Source organism: Rhagoletis zephyria, unplaced genomic scaffold (genome assembly GCF_001687245.7).
Source record: "Rhagoletis zephyria isolate East Lansing unplaced genomic scaffold, Rhagoletis_zephyria_1.1 Rzeph_scaffold_00582, whole genome shotgun sequence".
NCBI classification, from domain to species: Eukaryota; Metazoa; Arthropoda; class Insecta; order Diptera; family Tephritidae; genus Rhagoletis; species Rhagoletis zephyria.
In genome coordinates this window covers 69,918-81,108 of record NW_016157666.1, presented here as the reverse complement: position 1 = coordinate 81,108, position 11,191 = coordinate 69,918, and the positions used below count along the sequence as shown (strand labels likewise).

The 11,191-nt window shown below is 38.9% G+C and overlaps 1 protein-coding gene across 1 annotated transcript; it reads left to right on the top strand.

Annotated features, from left to right (window-relative positions):
• Positions 1-2,722: 2,722 nt before the first annotated feature.
• Positions 2,723-3,037, top strand: LOC108360522 (uncharacterized). Its single transcript, XM_017612843.1, has one exon. The coding sequence runs from the start codon at positions 2,723-2,725 to the stop codon at positions 3,035-3,037; it is 315 nt and encodes a 104-aa protein (XP_017468332.1).
• The last annotated feature ends 8,154 nt before the right edge of the window (positions 3,038-11,191 follow it).

Genomic DNA, 11,191 nt, shown 5'->3' with positions numbered 1-11,191 from the left:
TAAATGTAATTTATTCATTTTGGTTATTATGTTTGCAACTAACGATCTGTTTGTATGTATTCTTGTTGATGTTTTTAATAAAGAAATCGCCCCAGAAGATGCTGCACAAGTACAATATAAAAAATGCGTTTCAACTGAAGGAAAGACTATAAAAATCAATAAATTGATCGTCAAAAAGCATTTTTCCTGCAAAAACGTCAAACAGCCGATCGCTTGACACTTTTCATGATTTTACCCGAAGAAAAAGTTCGGGTAAAATCTTGCAAATTAATTCTCTACACAACTCTCCAAAAATCGCTCTCATTTACAGGATTTTGGAGTACGGGAACATTTTTCCTGTAACTTCCTGCAAGTTCGTGTAAAAACCTGTAATACCATGTTCGGGCAGACATCGAAAACATGTTTTCGTTGCTATAACTGGTTTTCGACCTAAAACTTGTTCTTTCGTTCATGTAAAATCCGTCAAACGAAAGCCAGTTTTCGCTGAAAACATCTTTAAAGCTCACATTCGACTCTTCCCAATCGGTGTCTGCTATAGTTTTTTCGATTATTTATCGAAGTGGAAGTCATATTTTCTCATCTTTAATATGCCAATTCTGATTTATTGTTATTGCTGGCCAAATTAAGATAAGAACAAAAGAAAAATGTAAGGTGCTAATGATAAAAAAAAAATTAACTACAAAGATCTTGATTTTGTTTTTTCGTAGCAAAACTGTAAACAAAGGATGAAAGGATGTCAACGTAAACACTAATACCATATTCTGACCGACAACGAAAACACTTTGAAAACGAGTTTTGGGATTGTGGGCTAAAAGCTGTTCACACCGGCTGTTAGTGTTTTCGTTGACATTTCTTACATTTTTGGATTACAATTTTGCTGCACAAAAACAAAACCAAAATACTTTTCCTTCATTTACATCCATTTACATTCATTCTTATTTTGCTTTGGCCAGCCAATTAACAATAAAACCGAAATGGCTTATTAAACGTGATAAAATATGACAAATAATATGAAAAATAATCGAAAAAAACTAGTGAGTACACCGATTGAAATGAGTGGAACGTGAGTTTTCAAGTAGTTTTCAGCGAAAACTGGGTTTCGTTTTACAGATTTTACATCAACGAAAACACAAGGTTTAGCCACGAAAACATGTTTTCGATGTCGGTCAGAACATGGTATAACAGCCGGTGCGAACATTTTTCAGCCAACAATCCCCAAACCCTTTTTCCAAGTGTTTTCGTTGTCGGTCCGAACATGGTATAAGTTCATGGAGTACTGGATCAGAGCTAAAATGTTATAGCTTCACGTGAAACTGGGTTAGCACAACGCACTCGCGCATTTTTAAATAAAAAGCGTTCATTGCATTGACAAAATTTCGCTACCGAAATTGCATTCATTATGCATACGGTAAAACCTAAATTACCTTTTTAAGTGTAACTTTTGCAATCAAAAACAGCGCACTTAAATTTTTAATAATTTAAATAAACTCAAAGACGCAGAAAGAAACGTAAACTTCAACGCAAATTGTCAAACGGTAAATATCAGGGTTACACATATTTGAAATAAAACATGATGTATTTTTGACTAAAATAGTGTGTTTTTGTTAGATAATTTTTTAGGAATTTGGCAACTCCAAAAATTGAGCCATTTACGCCATCCTTCCTCTACGTTGGTCATCTTGTCGTGGCGGGGAAGCTTAAATGCAGTCAAGGTATACCTCACAGTGTGGGGTGCACCATGGAAACATGAACTTAGAGGGAAGCCCAGTATTGCATCCTTCTGCAGCACTTCTAGACGCTTCAAGATGAAACGTTGCTGTTTGAGCTGCTGAGGAGAGCAATATGGGGATTACCGCACCAACACTACCCAAGCCAAGGTGTGAAGGCCACCGTGCCGATAGATGAATGGCCAGCGGGTAGTAAAATGTGGCTGGTCGCGAACAGTCTCCTCTGATGCCCGGGCAAGGTTGGATGTGGACTGTCCGGACTACTCGTGGGACCACAAATGAATAATAAAGAAACTAAACAAAAACAACAACAACAACAGCAAGAACAAAAGCAAAAGCCTGGGGAAGATGGGACGCTATGAGAGGGAGAACAGCTCCTGAATTCCCTGCAAAACCAGCAAACCCGACAGCGATTTTCTCTGTTGGTGCCAGCCATAGCACCTCAGAGGAAAAAGCGGGAAGCAGCAGCAAAACGGAAGCTGCCAGCCATAGTACCGACGTTTTGCAATTAGACAATTTTAGTACCGGTAGTGCCAGCCATAGTACACCGGAAGAAAAACCAACATGTAGAAATCACGCGGCCGGTATCAGCAGAACCCAGCTGCAAAAGCATAAGAAACCCTCAAACGCGTTCAAGAAGCAAAGGTACCAGAAGGCTCTGTATATGCTTGACAAAATCGAGAGGATTGCAGCAGCCGGACGTGTAGACGAGCACGATGAGGAAGATAAGCTCAGATATATGGCCATGGTGGAAGAGTATGAGAAATTCCAAACGGAACGTACTGCCACCATGGGAGCTAGCGAAGCCCAAAAAAGAAATCGATCTCAAAACGAGAGTGGAAACGGAGCTGACCCCAACATCCACCAAGAAGCGCTATTTCAGCGACGTTGCAAGATACCATCTTCAGACTTCGTTTATCGAGGAAGCTAGCAGAACGCCGCTAGCAGTGCAGCAAAAGTGGGTGGAGATCGATGTGAGGCTGTCGAGTCTCGTAATGGACTACGTAATCGACAACCCCGAAGGTCCTCATCCAGAGTTTGATCCATCGGAACCCCTGAGGGGATACCGGGTCATCAAATACGCGGACCAGTTCTCCTTGGATTTCCTCGCTGGATGTGTAGCAAAGATTAGCGACGCATTCGAGGGCTTGAATCTCAAGCTCATACCAGCCAAGTACATCCCTAGAAGGCGCCGTGCGCGCATTTGGTTACCTCAGATAGCCAAACCAGGCGAAAAGTTGCTGCGGTGTATAAAGCTGCATAATAAAATCATACCAGCAATAGACGAGTGGGAGTTCATCAAAGTTTAAGAGCCCAGAAAGCCCAAAACAAGCCAATTCTCGTTGTTATTTGCTCTGAATGCTTGGAGGCCCTAACAGAGGCCGACTATAACATTCGGTTCGGCATTAGGAAAACTAAGGTAAGTATATTCCTTGGTGAAGTCAGCGCAGTAGAAGAGGATCCAGGTGTCGACAGTGCAGGCGAACTCCTTATGGGAGTGAAACTAAGCGATGAACCGGATCAGTAAGATAGTTCAAATAAATCTGCAGCACTCGAAGTGTGCTACAGATAGTCTAGTCGTACTTCTCAGCGAGAAGGACATCGACATTAGCCTAATACAAGAGCCCTGGGTCAGGAACGACGTAGTAATGGGCCTTAATATCAACAATTACAATCTCTTCTAAAAGAGCGAGGCTGGTAAACCACGGGTGTGTATTCTTATCAAGAAGGGTATAAATGCATTTCTTTGCTCTAATTTCAACACAGCAGACACAACAGTAGCTAAGGTGGAGACGGCAGGACAACAGGACGTCTTGTTAGTGTCGTCTTATCATGACCGAGACAGTCCGCCACCGGAAATCAAAACAATGGTAGACCGGAACCCCAGACGAGCCATTGTCATCGGATGTGATGCAAATGCCAAGCATCCAGTTTGGGGCAGCACAATAGAAAACGAGCGAGGTGAGCCACTTCTACACTATTTACTAAACAATGTCTTATCACTGCTGGATACTCTTTAATCTACGTGGAATATACTACACCCCATCTAAATACAGGAACCCACGTAGAACCAATTTGGAGAAATACAATAGAATTTTGACGCGAAAACTAACTAAAGTTAATCTAGTAGAAAATATTTCCTCAATTGATGAGATAGAATGAATCGTAAGCAACTTAGAGGGGGCGATGACTAAAGCCTATGAAAGATCAACCCCACTGAGTGTCATGAAAAAAATCCCCGCCATGGTGGAATGGGGAGTTTAGAACTCTTAGAAATAGCGTTAGAAAACTTTTTAAGAAGTGCTTTAGGTCCTTGAATTGGGTGCCCTACAAAAGTGCGTTAAAATCATATAAAAAGGAACTAAGAATAGCAAAGGCCAAGTCCTGGCAAACCTACTGTTCCTCGATAGAAAATGTNCAGAGCAATTGCATTTTCCAGGCTGTGAACAGAATGCAGCAGCTTCAGATGGAACAGAACCCACATACATACCCAATAGAGAACTTGAAACAATAATAAGCACAGAAAAGATCATCTATGCAATAAGTATCNTTCGGCTAGGCTAAGGAAGATCCTCTAAAAGGAGCACACCAACCTATCATTTATTAAAGATATAAATGACGTATGGACAAACTCCACGGATGAGTCTTTAAAAACACTAGTTCAATTGCATTTTCCAGGCTGTGAACAGAATGCAGCAGCTTCAGATGGAACAGAACCCACATACATACCCAATAGAGAACTTGAAACAATAATAAGCACAGAAAAGATCATCTATGCAATAAGTATCCCTTTAAATATCCAGGCCTAGATGGTATAATACCGGCCATATTACAGAATGTAAAGGAGCACATAGCACCGCTACTTGAAACCCTCTATAGAGCTTGTATTAGTATGAACTATGTCCCCCAGAGCTGGAGACGTGTCAAAGTAGTGATCATCCCAAAGCCCGGTAGGAAGAACCACGAAACAGCGAAAGACTTTAGACCTCTGAGCCTAACTTCTTTTGTTCTTAAAGCATTGGAAAGGCGAATAGATATATATATAAGATCGTTCTTGGGGGAAAAATCCCTATCAACAGCACAACATGCTTACTCAAAGAAGAATCGACGGAATCACTCATGGGGGTTGGTGTTGACGGCGGTGTGGTTGGCTGGGTACGCTCCATGCTGGAAAGCAGAATTATTCAGGTGAAAAGCGGAGATAGTCTAATAGCTATATATGCGCGTAGAGGTACTCCCTTGGGTGGTGTACTCTCCCCACTGTTGTGGGTTGTAGCACTAAACAGAATGCTGTTAGAACTCAACAGAGGTAGAGTTAAAGTAGTGGCGTATGCTGACGATGTAGTGATGGCTGTCACAGAACCTTTTCTCCCCACTGTAAGTGAAATTCTAGGAAAATCGTTGGGTACACTACACCCGTGGGCTAAAGGCAGCGCTTTAACGTAAATCCAGGCAATACTGAGTTGTTACTGTTTACTAATAAGAATAAGATACCCCAATTTAGACTTCCATCCATAGGCGGAAAGACAATCCCCCTATCGTCCAACGCCAAATATCTGGGAATAATTCTAGATACCAAACTGAACTGGAAACTTAACGTTGAGAAACGTAAAGAGAGGGCCTACATCGCTTACTATACTTGTAAACGGATTTTCAATAGAAACTGGGGTTTGAAACCGAAACTTTTGATGTGAATGTACACCGCTATCATAAGGCCGGTCCTAACCTACGGCGCCATACTAGGCCAGCCTCAGACAAACAATACAATGTCAGCAAACTAAATATCTTACAAAGAGCGGCATGCTTGGGGACAACTGGGGCACTAAAATCCTGCCCTTCAGAAGCACTGAATGTAATCCTCAATATGATGCCCATTGATCTATGCCTAAAGGAAGCCACGATGTACTCAGCATTAAGACTCAGAGAGTCTGGGCTGTGGGGATCGAGAACCTTTGGGCATAGCTCACTGTTAGGCCTTACTTCGTTAGGAAATAGAACCACGGACTATATGGAATCAACCCTCGATTTTGGCTTGAATGTACAGGTGCGGTTTCCATCCAGAAGGGAATGGAGAAGGGGCCAAGCTGCCAATAGGGAAGCCATCTGTATCTACACTGCCCGATTCAAGATGGACGACGGTGTAGGGACAGGGATATATTCCGAAGAGCTTGGTGTCAATCGGTCCCTCCGGCTGGAAAACCATGCTAGCATATTTCAGGCTGAAGTTCTGGGCATTTGTGAAGCCTCTAGAATACTAAGGAAGAGCGCTACCAGGAAAGAAAGAGCGGCTATTTACTCAGATAGCCAGGCAGCACTCGTGGCTGTATCATCTACTGTAACCAAGTCCAAGCTAGTCAAGGAATGCAAGATGGAGTTACGCTCGGCGTCTCAGTCAATGTCCATCTCTCTTGTCTGGGTTCCCGGCCATAGGTATATAGAAGGCAACGAGAGAGCCGACGAACTGGTCAAGGCGGGAGCTTGTTTGGATGATGGTGATACTGGGTTATCCCCTCAGACAAATACAAACGGAAATTCACTTGCACCTTCTGAAACTGGCAAGGAGGAGGTGGTCAGAGATTCAGACTTGCAAGATAGCACGAGAGCTTTGGCCCGACTTTAGCAGGAAAAGAACAGCAGAACTGCTAAGTAGGTCAAGGGTAGAAGTATTTAGAATTGTAGCGACTATCACCGGTCATTGGCCGCTAGGAAAACATGCTTGTAGAATAGGTCTTCCATATAACCGAATAAACCGCAGCTGCGGCTTGGATGCCAACGAATGCCCAGGTCTGGCTTACTTAAACATAAATCTTTCGGGAAACACAAGGTTAGATAATTATTGACAGCTGCGGTTTGACACTACCTTACAAAAGGTTTCATTTACGAAGGACGGAGAAAGGGGAAGAATGAAATCTCTTGGTGCGAAAATGGTAATAGGAAAGTACGCAAAGTAGGCAATTAGTAGTGAAATTCCTTTTGTAAATTCTAATGTATTTGCAGGAAATCTGGCATTTTAAACGAAATGTTGAACGTAATATTGATATATTTACGTGGATTACGTAACTTATGTGCTATTTAGCTGTATAAAAACTGCAAAATGACTCCAAATTAAAATAAGATAATCACCCAATTTAAAAACAATTTATGTATTCATCAGTTAAATGCGCTTCATTTGCNGATTACGTAACTTATGTGCTATTTAGCTGTATAAAAACTGCAAAATGACTCAAAATTAAAATAAGATAATCATCCAATTTAAAAACAATTTATGTATTCATCAGTTAAATGCGCTTCATTTGCATATACAAATAAACATATTGCGCAAAAGCTTATACTTCTATTTCCCACCAAAGCTACACTGTTTCCATGTAAATTTGCAAAGAAGGAACACGGTGCCAATGCTAAGGGAGCGGTGCGAGAGAGACAACTGTCAGTTTATCGAACCTTGTATTATTGAATTATGTTGTCCAGAGAAGTGCACCAAAATGGCGCTTTTATGCGAAAATTGATTCCTGAGAGATAGCTTATGGTAGCACTACAACCAACCAACGTCATAAAGATGGCGGCCATGGCTGATGTCTAAATCCTGTATTCTATGAACCTTGGAAGTATTACATATATGATTTCATATCGTGTTCCAAAATTCGGTCCGAGTGCGTTCACTATTGATCATTTGATTTAAATAATTGTTGGCTAAGCATTCAGTACTATAATTTGATGGGATTTTATATATTCTTCAGTAATTGATCCCATTTTATTAACATATAAAACTATAATAGGGTAGAAATTGTAAAGTTTTAACGTGTATAGTCTGCCAGAGACAATTGAAGGAGAATGGAACTACTCGTGATAACATACATTAAAAGCAATGTAGATGAAAGTAATTAATACACCAGTTATTTGAAGTAAGTCGGAATATATGTTAGCATATAACATAGTCTCCATATAACTCATAGGAACTCAATGTATGATTAGCACAAATCGGAGGAAGAAGGTCCGGTTAAATACAACGACTGATTTATCGACCACATATTATAAGCATGATGTTGAAAACTTCGATAATGATGTTTAACCGGCAAATACTGATAACCAGACATTTAATAACCGGCCCATAAAGTACATATTTCATTACAAATATTTTTAAGATCCCTTTAATTTCAGAAATCACGCTAATTACAGTATATTTTGCTTTGCTGCCTCTATGCTTAAGTGCACATTTAAGATACCTACCCCAAAATGCGCATCAGAGGCATTCTTTTTAACATTTATAAGGAAACTGCTCCGATAGATGCATTTAGCATACCTGCCTTAAAAAATATGCGACTAGTATCAATTATCAAAGAAAGTATTACATTTACCTGCACTGGCCCTANCGTGGTAAGTGCTTCTCCATTATTTGCTTTCATAGGGACTTGGATAACTTCCTCATTGAAGTAGTAAAGAAAATTCGCTTAAGTGCCTTTTTCGGTTAAGTGCACAAGTTTTTCGTGCAAAGAAGGATGTGCAGCTAAGCAAAATATACTGTAGTTGAATTGAAGTATACAATATTTTATTACATTCATGTTTACTTATAAAGGTCATAACAATATTTCTCTCGCCATTTAAACGATGTTAAAATTTTTTACTGCGTTATTTTGCTGCACAAGCACCCTGAATGCGGGGAAACAGTCGCTCGCAACCCTTAAGTGCTTTATGGGCACCAGGGATGAAAAATGGAAGTTTCAGATTGTACCTAATATCATAAAATAAATGTACCTAAATGAGACAGATTGTACATAAAAAAAGCTACACCATTCATTTGTGTTTTTTTTATGAATTTTATTTAAAACACGAATACAAAAGATAGATGTGCTTTAAACAGGATAACGTCTTTTTTAACCGAGCCTATATCTATAGACTATAGTCTAATGGGAATCGGAGAAGCGTTGTTTTTGTCTAATTTTGACTACTGAAAAATATTTGCGAAAAAGGCAAAAAACACACTTTGCGAAGTAAACTTCTTTATCCAGCTTTTTATAAAACAACAGGAAAAGTCTGCCAATTTATCCGATTCCTTTTGATAGGTGCAGCAAGTCTAGAGAAAATAATCAAATTGCCGAAAGTAACTTCGAAAGTATTTTAAATATATTTATTTCCAGAAATGAAAAAGCGAATATGGATCAAATAGCTATAGTTCTCATCTAAAGAAAATATCAAATTTGAAGACATCCTAGACACTAAACTGTATGGGCGAATGAAGGCTGGTTTTCATTATGTCATATTTTGACAACAAAATTTTTCGACATATTTTGACACAACTTTCTTTCCTTTATCCCTACCTTTATCCATGATATGGGCCAAAAACTTACAAATAGCCGCTTTAGCAGCGCATGTATACGCCTGAAGGCCTATTCTGATCTAAATCAATCAAGAGACCATTTTTGAGTCCCATTGGACAATTTTTTTCACTCATTTGACCGCAAATGCCATTGAATTTGACTTTTACCATGTTCTGACCGACAACGAAAACCCTTTGGAAACGAGTTGTGGGATTCTGGGCTGAAGGCTGTTCACACCGGCTGTTAGTATTTGCGTTGACATTTCTTACATCTTTACAGTTTTGCTACACAAAAACAAAACCCAAACACTTTTCCTTCATTTTCTTTTCATTTAGAACCTTAAACTTTCATTATTATTTTACTTTGGCCAGCCAATTAACAATACATCCAAAATGGTTAATACAAAAAAATATGAAATATAAAATCGAAAAAAACTAGTGAAGACACCGATTGGAATGAGTAGAACGTGAGTTTTCAAGTAGTTTTCAGCGAAAATTGGTTTTCGTTTGACAGATTTTACATGGCCGAAAACACAAGTTTTACTTCGAAAACCCGTTTTAGCAAAGTAAACATGTTTTCAATGTCGGTCAGAACAAGGTATTAGTGAAAATAAGCGTTAAAATAAATAGAAAAGAATTACGAATTTGAGGATAGCTAAGTAAAGCGTTAAGTTCTCGTAGTGGCTGCTCTAAATATAATGTAAAATATTTAAGATAATACATAATATGACTTTTTCAATTTCTTCCTTTTGGCCACTTTTCTTTACAATTGTTTATTCTTCAAAATGAAAGCGAAGCTTCTCCCGTGTCTACAAGTAAATATATTAGCACGACAAAGGAAAAAGAGGAAAAACTAAAAATGCATCAAATCAAAAGATGATTGTACCTAATGTGCCTTTAAGTCAACAAACGTCAGAAAAGATACAATGTACCTACTTTTTCATCCCTGATGTGGACCAAAATAACAGCCACAACACAACAAAACCTTTTCTACTGGTATACTGTGAAGCCAACGTACGCCTAGCTACCAATTCTGCTGTACGCTATGTGATTTGCGTCTAGTTTGCTTTGACGAATTCGTGAAGCTGACGACTTGTATGCAACCCTCCATTTAAATGCACATGTGCGGCATCAAAGCGTACACCTGTCGTATGTAGCATCTAATACGCGTCTAAAGCCATACGACTCGTGTGCAGACGTCTTAAGTTGAAGTAGTTTGCGCACCTCCATACTACTGCATTACACTGGCTACACACGACGAACGTATCCGCGCACATGTGCGCCAACATGCTCGCTGTCGTTTGCTACAGACGGTGAGCGGCTCATAAGTGATTTTGTACTCAAAGCGTAAACATGGAAAGGAAAGACGTGGATGATGCAATTGAAATACTTATGACTTCGGTTTTTTATGTATGTGTTACTTAAATTTATTTATATTTTACTTGTATGTATGTACATTAGGGTGGTCGAAAAATGTATGGGAGAAAAGTAAAGTCGGAAATTTAATGCTCTCACCCCCTAGGATTGTTCTATACCGAAAAAAATATACCCCTGTTTTTTTTTTTATTTTAAAATCAAAATATATTTAGAGGTCGCTCAAAGCGCTCAAATTTCCCATGTATTTTGTATGGGGAAAAAAAGACTTTTCGTAGAAATGGCATAGAATCCATGGAAATCAAAATTTTTCAATCTAAAAACTCTGCTTCTCTTCAGAAGACTTCAGAGAATAACGCCCAATTGTTTATTTAAACGTTTTTTAATTTAAACTATTTTTTCTTTTTTTCTGTTGTATATTTCTGTTTGTATATTTGATTTTTTCTTGGATATTTCGGAGACCCTTAAAATATAGTTAACATTAAAAAATGTTTAAATAAACAATTGGTCATTATTCTCTCAAGTCTTCTGAAGAGTTTTCAGATTGAAAAATTTTGATTTCCATGGATTCTATGCTATTTCTACGAAAAGTCTTTTTTTTCCCATACAAAATACATGGGAAACTTTGAGCGCTTTGAGCGACCTCTAAATAAATTTTGATTTTAAAATAAAAAAACAGGGGTATATTTTTTTCGGTATAGAACAATCCTAGGGGGTGAGAGCATTAAATTTCCGACTTTACTTTTTTTTGGACCACCCTAATGTACATACATAT